This window comes from Galeopterus variegatus, unplaced genomic scaffold (genome assembly GCF_000696425.1).
Source record: "Galeopterus variegatus unplaced genomic scaffold, G_variegatus-3.0.2 Scaffold4048, whole genome shotgun sequence".
Taxonomy (NCBI): domain Eukaryota; kingdom Metazoa; phylum Chordata; class Mammalia; order Dermoptera; family Cynocephalidae; genus Galeopterus; species Galeopterus variegatus.
In genome coordinates, this window is record NW_007730159.1 from 223,511 (window position 1) to 242,081 (window position 18,571).

Sequence of the window (18,571 nt, forward strand, 5' to 3'; positions counted from 1 at the left end):
TGGCAGCTAAAACATTTTCATATATTGCTCAAATTTGCCTTCCCCGACAGGTGGGTGAACTCTCCTTGGCAGAACCGTTTGCATTGGTCTTCAAATCATTGGTCACTTTAACAGTCAAGTGTTTTGCTGACAAAATAATAATTGTTCTTTTGAAACAAGCATTTGGTCCTTAACATAACTCCACAGAGAACACCTCTGCACTTTTAAAACATTTCACTCTGAAGACATATCATGGAGACATGACCACAGGGAGATACTTTTTGTGCTGGAAAACTGAATTCCATCACTGTGAATAATTTAATAGCTTTCACAGTTTCTGCAATTTGTTCTCATGACCCCAAAAGCATATATCTCCACATGCAGTAACATCAAGGATTTCTCCTCAAGCTTCATAGACTCAGCCAGAATGAACTCAGTAACCTCTAGATCGTGCTAGGTGATGTCCAATACACCAGGAATAGAGAATCATAATAACCATAACAATATCACATTTATTGAGCATTTATCATGTGGTAAACCACTTACTCAAGTGTTTTATTTGCATTATCTTGCTTGATTTTCATGACCAGTCTGGGAGAAAAATAGCATTATTATAGCCTTTTTATAGGTGAGGAAACTATCATAGGGAAATTAGATCACTTGTCCAAGGTCACAAGCCCTTTGAGCAGTAAAGCCCCCAACACCATTCAAGCCTGTTCCCACTAACCTCAACTCCCAAGTGCTGTACTAAACTGTCTGCCTCCTAGGGAGACATCATCTGTGTAAAGAGCTCTGCCCTCAAGGCGNTACTAAACTGTCTGCCTCCTAGGGAGACATCATCTGTGTAAAGAGCTCTGCCCTCAAGGCGGTTACAGTCTAAACTAGAAGAGTGATGATACATAAGAAAAAAAGCCGTTATATAGAACAAAATGATGTCATTCAAAAAAACATGCTGTGGGATTATGAAGGAAAAAGTGATTAATTATGATCTACCCAGGGAAGGCTTTTTGGAGGTGGCCTTAGGCTAGGTGAGAACAAAATAGGGCATCTGCAATTATCTAGAGAATTAGGTCACTGCGGGTGCCAAAGTAGATGATTTCAAGCTAAAAAGACTGCACTTTTTGCTCTGAATAGTTCAGAATGGCCGCCTACACTGCTGGAATCTGTTGGATTTCTTCCAGCTCTCCTGTTCTCCATGTGACTTATAGCCAGGGCTTAGATGAGCTTCCTGCTCCAGTTGGGGGAGGGTGCAGAATGGCTCTGCCACAGCAGGGGCCTTTGGAGAAGGGAGGAAGCTGCCTTGAGCCAGGAGCCTTGGGTCCAACTCAAGACACCCAGCTGCTTTTGCAGCTGGTTGGTGCAGGGAGGCCACCTCCCTCTCTGGGTTCAGTTTTCTCAACTGTAAAATGAATACACTGAAGTTGATTGTCCCTAAGGGCCATTTGAAGTCCAGTGTCTCTGTTTTTGAAATGAGAAGAGGGAAAGAAGCTAGAAGATTTAGCATGTTGGAATTTCATGCCTCTTGTGGTTTTGTTCCTAGACATGACCTGCCAGGGCAGTTTTCTGCAAATGAAGCTACCTTTCTTTTCTATCCATGACAGGAAAACTTACTCACTCTAATCTACGTGGAGTAGTAGGAACACCCCAGACTTTGAAGTCAGAGAGTCCTGAGTTGAAATCATGACCATATCCTCATTACATAGATGACTTTGAACAAATTATGTAACCTTTCTGTGCCTCTTCCCTACAGCTATGAAATAATAGATTCTAATACCATAGAATTTAGTTCAAATACCATAGGTTTGTTGCTAGCATTGAAGGTGATAGCAACTGAAAAGTGCCAAGAACAATAAGAGAGAGCCCATAGGTTTCAATAAATGGGTACTATTACTAATATATTTACCTTTTAAAATACAAGTGGTGTGCTTTGCTCACTGACCTACAGTGGTTATTAATTGACCTATAGTCGTTACTGGCTACTAGATGGACTACTTCTTGAACCAGTCTTGACCAGACAAGGATAACTGAGAGCTTCTATTCCATTAGAAGGTGGTATCTACAATGTCTTATTCATAGCAAGACATAGCATATACTGTGTTTAGCATGTGTTGTGCCTAATGAGAGGCTTGGGGCTGCTCATCAACCGTTTTCTAGGCACATTCATTGGTCTCGATACATTCCATGGTCCCTGAGTTAGATGAGAGTGTATTACTGGTGGGATTATTTAGGAAATACATTCCTTGTCCCAGTAGCATTCAAGATCAAGAGTTGAATTTAACACGGTCCCTTCTCTTTATTCGTCCAACTGTTATTCAGCATCTTATGTGGGTATGTATGTGTGTGTTTAATCTTTTTGTCTAAGTTGGTTGATCTGTGTATTATGGTCTCTTTTTTTAAAAAAAAAATCTAAGTTCAGTTAAATGAACGTTACTGAGAACTTACTATGTTCTAGACATTGCTGGATGTCGGAGGCAAGGGGAAATGAATGCAGAGATAAATAAAATAATCTTTGAGTCATTCTCTTTCTAGTGTGGGAAAGGGATAGAGACAAAAGTAGGGCAAACATTGCAACACAACATAAAGATCATTCAAAATTGGATTAAAAACATATGGCACATGTGTTTATTAAATACCTACTGTAGATCAGAATACAAAGCCAGGAATTAAGAATATATAACACACAGTCCAAACTAGAGAGGAGCTTATAAGATATAAACACAATAAGATATAATTCAGAAGAGGCATTGGATGGGAATAGTGTCTCCTAGAAAGTAAGTCCCATGAGGGCCAGGGACATTATCTATCTAGTTTCTTAAAGCAGTTTCAGCATTAGGACAGTGCCTGGCACATAGTAGGTACTCAGTAAACATTTCTGTAATGAGTGATGAGGATATCATAAAGTTTTATATTTAATCAGTAGTTTAAAATAGAATTGAATTCCCACTTAAAGTGAGATTACTTTTAGGAGACAAATAATTCAGTAGATGTCTTTCACCAGGTGGCAGAATATATCAGGTTTGGATTTCTTATTAATTTCTCTGATTACATGAATCGTTATGGACATGTGTAACTTCAACTCAGGAGACAGAATTAGTGGAATGTTTTTAAATCAGTCTTATATCGTTTGTGGTTTTAGATCTAGAAAACTCCCTGAGCTGACTTGCCCAAGTGATCTGTGATCTCCATAGAGGAATTTAGGTGCTAGATGTGGGTCAAGCCCCTGATTCTATCAGTTCTTTTAAAATTGAGTATGAATAGCCATACCTACGAGCAGCCATAAGCACGCAGAGGTGGTATGATGTTTTGTTTAGTGAGGGTTCATGCTTCATGTAACTTTAGAGCTCTACCAGCATCGGGCAAGGTCTTAATCTTTGAAACGAACTGAACACACAGTATGCCTGTATGAAGCATCAAACTTACATCTGCCACCACATACTTTTAAGATAACTCCAGTCTAATGTTTAAGAGTTGTATATACTTGTTTTTGTACCCCCACCCTAAGCCGGATTGAGTGTATGTTCAGTTGGAAAGGACAACAGGACCCCATCTGCTGGCAAGGCAGGGCGTCACTTAGCACTGTCCCACGAATCTGGTTGGCCTGTTGACCTTGGCAAAACTGAGCTGGAACAGGCACCCCAGTGCCAAGCAGGGAGGACCTGGGGTCACATGCCACCCACACCCAAACTTCTCTCTGACATTTGTATGGGCTTGGAGCCAACTCTCCCGCTGGGTTTCATCTCACTGTTTGTAAGAATACAAAGGAGCACTGAACCTTCCAGTTAACTCAACACCACACCACCACCCCCCCTTCCTGGGGAGGATAACAGTTCTGTTGACCATTATAATGCATTTTCTGTCTCCCAGCAATCCACATAGTCATTAATTTCTGCTGCTGACATCAGGAAAGAGGATTATGTGTGTGTCTGAAACTGTTCCCAAAGTGCTCATTAGTCATAGATAATTGAAAAACTGGTAGGGGAAGATTTGGTGTAATAGGAGCTCCTGCCTGTGAAGAAGGGCTGCAGCCACCAGATAATTGTAGACTTCAGCTTTTGACCACTCAGACTGAGTCTGCCCATCCAAATGGGAATTCAGTGGACATGGGTGCAAGAGCCCTCAGGGCAAATGCTTTTTTAAATCCCTAGGTGAGGGTGTATACACAGGGACAGAGGCCAACCAGATAAGAAAATAGGTGAATTGCCCTTGGCTCTCTTTTGCTGCCTTCAGACTGAGGAGCAGGTTTTGGAAAAGGTACACAGCTTTCTCTTTAATTTAATTTTATTTTTATTTCAACTTAAACTCGTTTGTTTTGATCAGAGAAGGAATAGAAGGTCATGTATAAAAGAAGCACAAACGGTAAAGAAGAGTCCCCTAGGCTGGATCCCAATCCCTTTTGTGTATTTTTCTAGAAATATATGTGCTTACAGTTTTCTGTCCTTTAAAAAAAATTACAAATGTGATCATATTGTGAATATTATTCTACATCTTTCCATGTTACGTTAATTTATTTTGGACTTCCTTCCAAATCCATACCTTAATTAAACCTCATTTATTTTAATGGCTATGTGGGATTCTGCTTAATAGTTGTACATAATTTATCTACTCTGACCAGATTTAAGGGAGAAAACACCTTTAAACATTAGAACAATTAGAAATTATAAGCAAGTAAAAAGGGAAAAGTCACCCATAGTTTCTCTACCCAGAGATAACCTATTTTCTGTATTTTTCTCCCCTAGGAATGTATTTTTTACAAATAGTCCATCTGTCTTCTTTGTTGTTTTCATTAGAGTGAAGTCTTACCTATGTAATGTTCTGCAGTCCACATTTTCAACTGGCTTGATTGTTTTAAGGATAAAGCCTACTTCCCATTCTAGCCTTTCTTCACACTGCAGGCTTATCTTCTTAGAACACAAATCTGAGCGCTCACGGCCATTCGCGGGCAGGTCCTCGTCGTTCTGCCTAGACTTGCCTAAAGTCCTCTGCTTCCTCTCTTGTCCAGTCTGCCCAGTTCTCTGCTGAACACCGTGAGCTCTCTGTTCCCCTCAGGGCTCCTTACAGTGACCCCGCTTTTGGCTCTAGCGGCAGCCGATTTCCCAGAGAATTCTAGCACTGAAAACAGCAGCATCCCACTTGTCTCCCCAGACCAGACTCAGATGTCTTCACCCTGAAGATTTCATTCACACTCCTGGGCTAGCCTAAGTGGTCCCATTTCTCTGGGAACACTGTGTATATTTCACCTGTCTAGCATTGTCTGCATGTTCCTAAAAATCTTGGTTGTCCATTTTCTTTGTCCCAGGTTACTGCGTGAACCTTCTGAGGTCTCAGGCGCCTCTTTCACTTACCCCAGCACCTAGATCTTGGCATGTGGCAAGTGGAAATCCATGTGGGCCATCATTATTACCACTGTTACTGAAATGTTTGTTAAAATGTGTGAAGCAGTGGTTGAATGAAGCCTCAAAGAGATTGCAGATGTTGAGGCAGTGAAGTCTTGATTAATTCTGGGGAAAGTGATGCTATGATCAACTTAACCTTACGACAAAAGAAAAGCAAAACAAAGATTATTTCAGGAAAAGTTGCCAAGAGGCACTAAGGCTTACCTCTGACAGCTCTATTCCCCTCAGTGCACCCCTGGCTGATAAAGTGTGGCTTTGAAGGGATGATTTTTCAGGGATTCTCATCTATTTCTGTCATCCTCTCTTATGCCAAGCTGTTTCCTTTTGGTCTCTAGATAGACAAAGGTCCTTCCTGCTTGGGGTCCAGATAGACTATTCCTGAAGGCTGTGTTTCCAATGGAAAGGAGGGATGTTCATCTTTGTGTATATTTCCTCTCATTCCTAGACCACTGGACTAAAGAGAAGGCTGGCTCACTGCCCTAGGTTGGGTTCTCCAGAAGCAAAGGCTGAGACACATTTAGGGGTGTGAGATGTTTACGAGTCTTCAGGGTAGTCATCTGTGAAAGGAAGGAGGGAGGGGTATTGGGCAGAGGGAGAAGTGGAACCCTGATGCAGTCCAACGATGCCATGGCCAACCCAGCAGAGTGCTCTGGTGTGCGTGCCCCTGTGACCAGGTGCGGGCTACCCTGGCATCACCTTGGCAAGGCAGCTCAGAGGCAGGTCCTGAGGGAGCTGGCAGCTGGAGGCTGTCTGCTGACCTTACTGTCTTCAGCTGGGCAGCAAGTCTGTCCTTAACGGGGGATCCAGCTTGTGGCATCTCTGTCTCTACCATACTCCCTCTGTTCAAGCAACCACCGTGACGTGTTGTTTCTTGCCCTACAAAATCTCTCATATCTGCCTCTGTTTCTACATCCCAGTCACCAATACCTTAATGAGGACCCTAATCTTTTCTCTCTGATTACCAAAGTAGCTTCACAACTGTTTTCCCTAACCCCAGTCTATCCTCTACTATAATGCTGTCAGAGAGAGCTTTTAAAAAACACAAATCTAATCACCTTCCTCCTGACTTAATGCTCCCTCAGTGGTTTGCAGTAGTCTTTGTGATTAATTCAAACACTTTTAGTGTGGATTACAAGGCCCTGCCTGCACTGCTCCTCCAGCTTCCTCTGCCCCACCCATCCTCACCCCAGCTTGTGTTCTCGTGTACTCATCCCCTTGACAGTTCCTCAGGAATCCCTTCTCCCTTCTTTCTTGGTCTTTGCTCAGGAATCTTCCTCTGCTGAGAAAGCTACCTGTGGTCCTACAGCACATGATTTGGCTCTAGATCTTCTGCCTGCACTCCCAGGACTCTGCCTCCCAGTGGTCGGTAGCCTCGTGCTGTGAGCCCAGAGGACAAAGAAGCATATTGAGCTCATTTACCAACTAAGGTTTCTTTCTAAATGACCATAGAGAAGACTTGGAAGAGCACCCCACCCTGCTAATCTGCCTTCTGTCTGAAACCTTTTTTATGAAAATTACACCTTTTATGTTTGTAGAGATTGGGGATGAAGGGAACAGTGTTTCCATTTTGACCTTCCTATGGAAATTAACCCTTTTCTAAAAAAATCTGAATTCAATGGACAAGGTTTTCCAATGGTGCTGCTTTTTAAACATGCGTAATGCATGTTCATTCATTCAAAACAAATTATTTTTTAAAATATCTGCTCCAAAAGGTAATGTAATGAATAAAAGTCCAGGTTTTGGTATCAGTCAGAGTAGAATCCGTGGCCTGTCTCCAGCTCTTAAGCCATGTGACTGTGGGGAATTACTTTTTCTATGCAGATCTCAATTTCCCCTTCCATCTATGAAATGGGGACAGTATGGGAACTATTGTACCCTTTACAGAGGGTTGTTATGAAAATGAAGTGTGAGATGCATGATATGTCCTTGGCATGAACGTGCTCAGCAAATGGGAATGAAGTCTGTTATGTGTTAGATGTTAGACATAGTGACATAATTAAGATATTGTCCAGAGCCAAGGGCACTGCTCTCTTCCAGGTTTCTGCAACTCTGGGTGTTCAAAACAGACTAAAGATTTTCTTGCTCTCTAGCTTATCATTTGAGCATCTTAACCTTATCTGTACCAGCACTGTCCAATAGAAATATAATATGAGCCAAATATGTAATTTAAGTTTTTCAGTAGCCAGGTTAAAGTAAAAAAAAGTAGGTAAAATTAATTTTAAGATGTCATATTTAATATACCCAAATTATCATTTCAGTATGTAATTGATATAAAAATTATTTTTCCATACAAAATCTTTGACATCTGGTATGTATTTTCCACTTAGCACCTCTCAATTCAGACACTAGATTTGCATTAGAAATACCTGGTTTAGATTTATTAAATTAATGTTGAAAAAGTAGATTTGCATACCCAAGTTGTTCCAAGCACACTTAAGTTTTTCAGTAACTGAACTGAATATCAGCTTTTAAATTGAAATTAAAATTAAACAAAATGAAAACTTTAGCCCCTCAGTTACTCCAGTCATATTTCAAGCGTTCAGTCAACAGGTGCCTACTGGCACTGTATTGGACAGTGAAGCTCTAGAAGCCGTGGCAGTGGTTTCCATCTTCTTCCTCTTCGCTAAACTTTTTTCAAATTCATTATAGATAGAAGCTAATTACTTAAAATGGATAAAAATGGTGTTGTGGAGGTGCTTTGTTTCCATTTAGTGGGAGGTTGGTTGACCCATTCTCCCTCTGCTCCCACCACCCCCAACCCCCAGCCTCGCCTCTACCCCCAGAAGTCCTGGAACACCTCTGCCCAGCCCTGGAGCTCCATAGAATGATTAACAAGTGGTGTCTTAGCACCTAGCAAATTGCTGACCACACAGTCGGGATCCTAGAATCATAGGGCTTAAAGCGATCTTAGTGAAAGAGAGTGAGCCCAAACGTCGGCTACCAGTCAAGCTTTATTAAAGGAAAAGAATCTGCCGGGCTGCACTCAAAGTGGAGAGCAGCAACCAGAGGTGGGAGGGCTTATATAGGATGTAGGGAAGGCTGACATCATCAGGGAGGGTTCGGTGCTGGTGTGAAGGATGAGACTGCTGATGCAATCAGGTGGAAGGTTGCACCCATGTGGAAGTAGAGGAGTTTCTGTTTCTCCTAATAGAAGGGCTGGAGGCCATTTTGTGCTCAGTGTGTGTAAAATGACACCGGTCACGTCCAAGATCCATCACTTAGCATATATACGATATGGGTCAATCCCTTCCCACTCCCTACAGCACAGAAATACTTATTACAGAATTCTTGGGAGTAGGATGGGACGGGGTGAGAGAAGGCTCAGGCTCTGTTAAACACCTGGGAGCGATGGATTTCATCCTGTTCTGACATGCATAGTTCTCTGTGTCTTTAACTTGTCTTCCTAACTAGGTTGGGGGCAAGGACCACCTTTTACAGCCCACAGTGCCCAGACAAAGCAAGAAAATCAGTAAATTCTTAATTGAAGGCCTGACTGACTGCGAGAATTCAAGGTCATTTGAAATATTAGGATCACTGCATTACACAACTCCAAAGAACATAATTCAAATTGTGTTCTATGGTTGTGCAAGTCTCAGCCCTGTAAAGTTTGTAAAGATTAGGTAACTCTTTTCCAGCTGAGAAAAACTTTCAAGAAATTCTTTATAGGTACGAAATGCCACCCTCCCCCAGTCCTCTGTCAGGAAGCAACTGCACAAGCAAATTTTCTCGACTCCTTATATGTTCATCAGGGAATGTGTAGACGTGTCTGTGTTTACGTGTTTAGAGCTGCTGTGGTAGGAAGCCCATTTTGCAGCAGTTTGAGCATCTTAACTTGGTCTTCAGGAAGCCACTGTGTTTATATTCCTTTTGGACTTTCCCATTAATGGAATCTTTTTCTGGTTTGAATGACACCTTAGAGCTCCTGGCTTTGTAAAGCATCCCAGAGCATGACCCATGGGTACCAAGCACACACGCCTGAGTCACCAAATGAGCAGAGGGACTTGGTACCTGCATGGTTTCTATCTTTGTGATGCTGAGAAAATGCAGAGGAGGGAGGAGGGAGCAAAGAGTTTCTCTTAAGAAGATCCTGTTTGCTTTTGTGTTTTTCAGACTGATGGGTGTTTGTTTTTTGTCATGTCTATACAGGAAACCAAGTTCTGTCTCCTGGAGCTTCTCTCGGAAATGGGCTCACACCAGAGGCAGCGAAAGACCTTGGCCTTCGTGCTGGGATTGCTGTGGCAGCCTCGCTCATTGATGCTCATGCAGGAGGACTAGGTAATCTCTAATTCCATGCTACAACCAGTGCTGTGTTCAAATGGAGTATTCCACAGAACCTAAGACACCTCTTTTCTGTTTTTTTAAGCAGAAGTCAAGGACTAGTGATTCAAGTTATAATAATAAAAAGCCTTTTTACAGTTAGGCATTTAGATAGAATTATAGATTTTTTTGTCAAATATAGAACTTATTTATAATTTTATTAATTTCTCCATACATCATAATAGAAAAGATTGATCTGAAAAAATGTCTGGATAGTTCTTTGGTTTTACTGGAAATTTGGAAAAGATATTAACTTCCAACTGGCAGTTATGATGGTGGTGTGCTTACCTATACTGTTATTTTCAAATGGTACTCCAAAGCTCTTATAAGTCTAATAGATTTACTTTTATGATATATTTGCCTTCTGTCCTATTAAGGTCTTTTCCCCAAACGTTAATGGGAAAGCACACAATGAAACAGAGAATTACAGGAAAGTGTGATGACTCTATCTTCTTTTTTATCCCCGTTGCAGTTATTGTTGTTGTTATTGTTATTTGGTTGTTCTGATTCTCAGTATCTGTCACTTCAACTATAGCCATATATTTTTTCTTAAGCCTTTCATTCTAATACTGTTTTGTTTTAAACTATGATTCATAATTCATGACATCAATTTAATAGGAAATAACCATTGAATTTTCAAAATAGAATAGAACAGGCTAGAAAACAGGGCATTTCACACAGTAGAGTAAGCACTGTTTTGTGAAGCTGTGTTTCCATTTTACATGCATGTTTATACTAGGCCATGGTGAAAGTGAATTTCTTAGTATGGATCATGGTCAAAAAACTTTTAAAGATATTGTGGTTCATACTTCATCTTATAGCCAAGAGTTATCTTTCAAATACTTACACTGATCATGCTCCCTGAACTCTGTCCATGCATTTCCGGCTTCGTGTCTTGGCACGTGTGTTCTCTGCTAAGGATGATTGGTCCTCTACCTCTCCCGCTGGCTAACTCCTCTCTAACTTGAAGACCTATATCAGATGCTTTCTATTCTGCATAGCCTTCCATGGAACACTCAGGCTTATTTATAAATTCTCTAAATTGTGCTCCTTTCATCACTTTTCTCTATTTGAAGAAATGATCACATTGTGTTGTAATTTCCGATTTATCTGCTTGTCTTTTCCACTAGACTGTGAACTACTTGAGGGAAGGGACAAATATTATTCATCTTATATCCTTCGTGCTGAGCCGTGTCTGGTTCTTATAGGTGCTTGGTAAGTTTATTAAATGAATAAAGTCTCGTTAAGTCAAGAATAAGGTCAAATGTCCTTAACCTGTAGAGTGAAGATTAATCTGTTTCTTTATATGGAAGATTATTAAAGTGTCTTTTTCTTCTCCATATTTCGTGGACTTGCAGAAACAGGATAGCTCTTATCAATCTGTGAACCTGTCTTTCCTGTCATCTTTATGTCCTTAGGATCTAACACAGAGCCTGAGGATTAGTAAACAGCCAATAATACATGTGGATCGGTTGAAATGTATATAATGTATTCTGATTATGAGCAAGGGTGTTTCTCTGCAAGTGTTTTTCAGTGTGAGCAGTGTGTGCTTTGGATTGGAATGTCGTGATTTTGGTGTTTTAAGAACCAGTGCAGAGAGAACTTGAGGTCTAGACAGATGTGGAGTGTTCCTGCTCCCTAGTCATCCTGACATTCCAGATCTTGCATGAGGCCAGGAAAGCTTTCTTTGTCATGCTTTTTCACTTATTGTTGGGTAACGGTCTCAATTGCCCACCCCTAGCCGGGTAACAGGCACTTGGTTGGGACCAGCACATGTGGAAGGAAAGAGGGCTGCTCCTTGGGATCCGTAGGCACTATGGTTTCCTCGTCAGTTTCTTGACCCTCCCTAAGGGATCTGCCAAAACACACCTTCTCACTTCTGCCCAGGACTTGCTCTGACCTCCAGGTGGGGAGACTGGCAGATAAACCCCGTCTTTTTCCTAAACGGAAATGCTCAGTGACAGAAATTTTACCCTCAGAAGCTTTGGCTTAGGCCTTCTGTTCCCTTTAAAATATAAGTGCTCATAAGTCAGTGAGTTTCCTCCATATTTTCTAAAAGTAATTTTTTAAGTGGAAAGATAGAGTAAGGACCTTTCATTCTTTAAGGGCTAAGCTTGGATGTTAGCAGTGGCTGGGAAGGGCACGGGAAGGGGATTCTCAGCATCTGAGGCACAGGAAAGACCTACTTAACAATTCTGACCAAGTCTTATCCTTCTCATACATCCTCTTCACCCCTTCACCTTACAGCCAATTCAGGGCTAGAGTCTCTGGGAAAGAGAGAAGACCTGGAAGCAAATGTTTCCTCTCGTTTCCCACCCTGCCTCTGCCCCCGCAAGGATGTAGAATAGAGTTCTGAAGTCATGTAAATACTTATTCTCTAAATATGTACAAGTATACTGAGTGCACGCAAGCCTGTCAGTTACTGGTCTAGCACTTGGGATTATCAAGGGTGGACATATCAGACAAGGTCCCACTCCTTTTGGAGAAATTTTTTTTCATTGTTTTTTTATGGCCTTCATGTTTGTAGCTTAATAGTATTTATTTGGGACAGCGAATCCACTGAGACATATTGAGATGCTGTGATAGAGCATTCAACAGAGTCCAGAGATCTGGGTTTAAAGATCTGAGTCTGCTTACAGATAAGACTTCTCTCAGCACTTGCATTTCCCTTCTGCAGTCAGCGAGAGCAGTGTCCCCTCTAAGGATTGCTGTGAGAACGAGTGATGTAAACAGGTAAAGCAGCTGGCATACTATCTGGCATATAGTGGGCACACAGTAATGAGGCATCTCCCTTTGGTTTTCTCACTCTGGGATCACAATGCCTGGCACAAAGTAGGGGGTTTATAAATGGAAGCTCTCTGAGTTACTGCCTGGTAGGAAGTGTCTATCAGAACTGTCTTCCCTTTGGATAGGCAGTTGGAGAGAACCTGAGGCTTCTGGATTCTCCCCACCTTCCCTGAATCTGCCCTAATTTTCCTTCTCCAGCTCTCTGTAACAGAATGCAGGATGTACTTCTTTAAGATTGTGTATAGGTTGAGGTCAGAAACAGCCTTAAGAACTAGCTAGATGAGTTCTGTGCTGAGAGATCCCTACATGTCAGGTAAGAACCCAACTTTGCAGTCAGAATCAGATGCCATCCAGGCCTCTCACAAACAGGCCCTGGCAACTGCGGTCACTTTAGTTGCTGACCTGGCATGACCTACCTTGGACCCCACATTCTGACTAACAGGAGTGGTCAGCACTCTGTTTTGGAGAAATACCCCTGGACTCTCATTCCCAAGGAAAGCCCAGGATGTGAGGATAAAGAACAAAGAAGCAAGTAAAACTCAACTCACGCTTTTTCTGGTTCTGGAAAAGGAGAAGGAAGGACTTTGTGGGAATAAAAATCAAAGATAACAGAACATTTTGTTCCTAAGGTGCTGGTTAGTAAGTTCCCCAGCAGACAGCCAGAAGATAGGGTGGTTTTGTTTGCACTTTGTGGGGGTGGTTCTGGCCAGGGCTCCTGCTGCTGATGTTTTTCTAGCTTATAAAAGTAGCATTAACTTTGTTCCAGGTTTGTTCTTAGCTCCAGCACCCCAACTGTCCTAAAAGGCAATAACAACCTGATTTCTGTCTCAGGCCCCTCTCCTCTCAGTTCCTCTTATCTATAAGACAAATGCTGATTATCCACCAAATCTTGAATCCAGTGCCACCTCCTCTGGGAAGCCTTCCCTGACTCTCCAAGCTGACATAAGCAAGCCTTCCTCTTTATTCACAACATCATCTCATCTGTTAGCTTGTAAACTCTTTCAGCACCTTGTCATTTCATCCTCATATCCCAGCAGCCCGCACAGGACTTTGCACATGAAGGACCCTTAACACATGCATATTTAGTGAATGAGTGAATGGTTGAGTGGTATTGCCTCCATGAGGGATGAATATTGCAGCTGAGATATAGTGAGGTCTCATTGTACAGAGGAAATTGTCCTTATACAATAGGTACACCTGGCTCAGTTCTCCATGAGCAAAAGAGTTTGGTTTGAGCACTCCCTAAGCTGTTCCTAGAAGTCTGGGAATCTGTCCTTTGTGCTCCAATCACATGAGCACATTTTGCTTAAGAGCAAACTTTGTGCCTAGGGTTAGCACAACTCCTTGATTGCCAATACTGGATTCTTTGCCAGATGTTGAATTGGCTTAAATTGCTCCTCTGGACCAGATGTTGAATTGGCTTAAATTGCTCATCTGAGTTGCAGAGTCAAACCAAAATAAGGATTTTTAAGTTTTTTTTCTTCTTTTTCTTTTTTTTTTTTTTAAATGGTAGAATTTATTCAGCCAGTCTTGCAAAAAGAGCTTCTGGTCCATGCTCTCCTAGAGCAAAACATAGTTTGTTCCAGTGAGCAATAAAACATGCCAATTTCTTGTCTTACTATTATCAGTGTTATAGAAGAGAGGTTAGGTAGGTAGCAACTTTAGATAACTTGATTTTGGGGGAGTATTTATGCATATTATATGTATATATACTAAATGTAGCATGTTTGACCAAGAAACATACTTATTAGCAATAGTCCCTTGCACTTGTAAACTTTAGATGTATAAAGCACGTCTGTGTTCAGTATAGAATTTGCTATTCATAGCAACTTTGAAGTGAAGTTAGGACAGGTATGTGTACCCTCATTTTGCACAAGGAACAACTGAGTCTCAGAGTGATTTAGTTATAGACCCAAGAATAGATCTTTATTTGTTATCTTACACTTAATTCTCAAAGCATCTTTATACATGCTGTTGTTTTGTTCCACTTGTCAAATGAAGCAATTGAGGTTGACAAGATTACCTAACTTGCTGGAAGTCACACAATTTAGTGGTAGATATATGATTTAAACCCACACTATTTGATTCCATAGCTTACACTTCTTATCACTGTGTTATGTAGAATGGCATATCTATTAAAATTTGATCCAGTCTACTCTTGAATTTGACCATTAAAATATCATCTAAGAAGGAAGTCTTTCAATAAATATTTATTGATGAGCCACTTTGCTAGTTGATAGGGATATAAGTTGAATATGAGAGAAAAGTGGAATTCTAAGCATTTGTAGTCTAGTAGCGAAAACTGACAAGTAAATAAACAATTACCATTATTTATGCCAAGTATGAAAGGCTTTGGAAAAACCTAAAATGGGCCCAGAATTGAGACTTGAAGGACTATAAAAGTATTACCGGGGGCCGGCCCGGTTGCGCACTGCTATAGTGCGCCGCTTGGGAAGCGCGGTGGCGCTCCCACCGAGGGTTTGGATCCCACATACAGACCGGTTCCCGCTCACTGGCTGAGCGAGGCGCGGGAGCAACACCGAGGGCTGCGATCCCGTTGCCGGTCCCGGTCCGGTACGGGGGCGACACTGAGGGTTGAGATCCGTTGCCGGACACGGAAAAAGACAAAAAAAAAAAAAAGTATTACCGGAAGAAGTGATGTCTGGTAATGTAATTGCAACATTACCTGCCCTGTTATTGCCTCTTCGTAAAGTAGAATTTATTTATTGTAACTTTTAAACTTCAGTCAGGCTTTATTTCTAGTAATAAAATAATAATATCAACATCATTAATAATAACAAGTACTAGAATGACTCTTATTGGTACTACTACTATTATGAGCATTTCTTACTCGCCTCTGTGAGCATTTCTTACTCTGCCAAGTACTCTGCCTGATACTTCACATACTTTATCCTTTGCTCCTCACGGTAATCCTGCAAGATAGAGGTTACTTCTCATTCTGTACATGAGGGAGTTGAAGGCAGAGTTACATTTCCGCAGTCACATAGCTAGTGTCATAGCAAGATTCAAACTTGAGTCTGACTCCAAAGCTCATATTCTTTTTCTTTAGACCAGTGGTTCTCAGCCAGGGGTGATTTTATCCTTTGGGGGACATTGGGCAATGTCTGGAGACAGTTTTGCTTATCATGTCTGGGGAAGGGTGATTGGTACTGGCATGTGGTGGGTAAAGTCCAGGGATGCTGTTAAACATCTTAAAATGTTCGGGCCAACCCCCTACAACAAAGGATTTTCTAGCCTCAAACATCAGTAGCACTGAAGCTGAGAAACCCTACTGTATCTTGAAATACCTCTAATGATATTATTTCCCTTCATCAATTCAGTTTATTTCTAAGGAAGCCAAAAATCAACCCAAAATAAGGGTTTTGCTAATATATTAGTACATGGTCATGATACATTTCATGCAATTAACTCCTAGTAAAAGTAGTTGTGAGATAAGAAAATGGAAGCAAAGACTGAAGAGTGGGGGGTGATTCCTCCCCTATCTGTCTTACTGAGAGTCAAGCCGCAGTGGACCTTTTGGCCTCCTTTCCACACATCACGCAAGTTCCACCTTTTTGTCTTTGCTTTTGTTCTTCATTATATTTTCGGAAGCCTCGCCTCTCCTTCCCGCCTTGGCAGTCTTACTCATCCATCAGCACTCAGTCTGAATGTTATTTCCACTGTGGAAACATCTACAAATTTAATCCCACCTTAGAAAAAAATCAGTCACTCCTTAACTCTGTGTTCTTGCATCTTTTTATACCTATTCCCATTTTCCCAGCAAGTTACATTCCCTTTTGTATGCCGGTCATCCAGCATAGAACCCACATAGTCAGTCCTCAGTACATCAGTGAATTCTTTAATAATTAAGATAATAAACATGAGAGGATTTTGAAAAATCAAAAATAGGGATTGCTAAAGCTGGGTGAAGGAGCCTTTAAAAAATACAGATTCGTAGGCCCTACCCTGCTGTGGATTCTGAGTCTTAATGTTTGGAATGGGCCCCAGGAATTTGCTTCTAAGGGCAGAAGATGTCACCTGGTACTCAGAGGGGGCAGCCTGGGGGGATGAGTTGGCACTGAGGACACAGGGGTCAGCAGCAGTAGTGAGGTGCAACTGCCAAGTAGACAAGTGGGCCCAAAGCAGAGCTGTGCTGCAAAGGAACCAGACAGGCTCCAGCCAAGAGCTGGGAGCAGGAGAGAGCTAATCCACAAAGAGAGAGAAGGTGGATCCTAAGAGGCAGACAGTCTGTAAGAAATGGAGGGGGATTAGAAGCACAGATAATGTCATGCTGGGAAATCTGGAAGGAGAAAAGCTGTGCCAGTCCCTGAGCAGATAGAGCAAGGACAGCTCTGGGAGTTCCTGGATGTGAATCATAAGAGGGGAGGGAGAATTTGTTTAACGTGATTTTAAGTTTATTGTTTTAAGTCAAGGTTTGGTTTAAGAGAACCACCGCTGCCTGAGAGCTCAGGAGCTGCCTGAGCTGTGGCAGTGGCTCATGTGGCCGAGGGGCAGGGAGGACTCATGGGGCAAGCATAACATTGGGTTTCCTGTTCTCAGGCTTCAAGTCTTCCTCAGAGAGCTGCACTTCTCTGGACTGTAAATGGCTGGCCTTAGCTGGGAGACCAGTCTTCTGCCCTGTGTACTGAAAGCTGGGAGTAATCCAGGGACGATGTGGCTACAACCAGCTCCCCCATCCCACTCCTTCTTAAATCTTGTGCCACACAGTTCAGTATATACAGCTATGAACCTACCATGAAATGGTAACATTTTTAATTTGATACACATACTCCTATTTGGATAATGAGTAATTATAGGCTTTAGAGCTAAAAGGTTGCTCAAGGATTTCCTATATCAAATTCTTGCAGATGAGAAAACCAAGGCCCAGAAAAATGGTGAGTCATCCAATGTTACCCCAGCAAATTACTGCCAGAGTCAAATTCAGGGCCCCTGACTCCATTATGCCGCACCATTTCCAAATTAAGAGAAGGGAATGATTCCTGATGTGTTTTCCGCTCTGTACTGTATGTCCCATTTAATGGCTACAGTCAATATCAGGAGTGACTACGAAACAAGCAAAGTAGTTTTCCTAAGCCACACGTGAATAAGTGTCTTTGTTTTGTTGTCACCATCTACACTAAGCTCCAAAGAGTCTCCCTCACTCAAAGCTGGTAATAAAAACACCCGGTTTTTATTAATAAAAACATTCAAGTGTCTTCCAAAGAGCTCAGAGCAGTTCTTTTTATTTCACTTGTCATTTATTGAGCACCTACTGTGTGCCAAGCGTTTTGCTAGGTACTTTAATATTCACTATTGTGAGCTGACGACCACACTGAACTACCAATATTTTATTTTTTCATTTAACATACTAGGATTTCAAGGTTTCATAACTTGTTCAAGGTGACATTTTGATAAATGATAAAGTTGGGTCTAGGTTCAAGTCTTTCTGACTCCAGAGCCTATGAGTTATCCCCCAGTTACCCTGGCTAGCATATTTACATGTGTCTAGGTATGTCTGTGCCTTTACTTAGGATAGCCTATGGTTACACCAACACATATTCATTTCTATAACAGAAAATAGAACTTCTATTTAATATTCTTCTGGGTAGGTGTGTTTCTAGATCCATTTTATGGATGAGAAAGTTGAGGCCCAGTTGAGGCCTTTAATAAAATATATTTAAAGCAGCACTGAAGTCTAGGTTCCACCAGTCATGTGGAATAAGGCCAGGCTTGTTAGACCCGACCAGGCCAGGGGTGGACTATTTTCGACTGGGTGGTAGAAAGATCAGTACTAATAATGTTGATTCATTTGGTTAATTAATTATTGCTGATATTAATCTCATTTGTATAGAGGCTTGCTGTTTTCAAACGATCAACCCAGGAACAAAGAAGCTATTTTTACCTTCCTTTAATTGTTGAGAAAACTGGCACTAAAGGGGTGAAGGGATTTCCCTAAGGTTACCAGGAAAGATTGAATCCAAGACTCAAACCCCCATGTGTGTGCCCTGCCACATCTTCACATCTACTCAGTGCAGGCTTTATGTCAAACAGTGGGACAAGTACTACCCAGTAAATGGAGAAGAGTGTCTTGACCC

At 41.6% G+C, this 18,571-nt stretch overlaps 1 protein-coding gene across 1 annotated transcript in view; it reads left to right on the forward strand.

Moving 5' to 3' along the window:
• Positions 1-17,125, forward strand: part of LOC103602205 (FGGY carbohydrate kinase domain-containing protein-like) — a 233,581-nt gene extending 216,456 nt beyond the window's left edge. The window contains exons 7-8 of the mRNA XM_008586619.1: positions 9,519-9,647; positions 17,037-17,125. Coding sequence (XP_008584841.1) covers positions 9,519-9,647; positions 17,037-17,125 — 218 coding nt within the window. The remainder of the gene's footprint in view (positions 1-9,518; positions 9,648-17,036) is intronic.
• Positions 17,126-18,571: the final 1,446 nt, after the last annotated feature.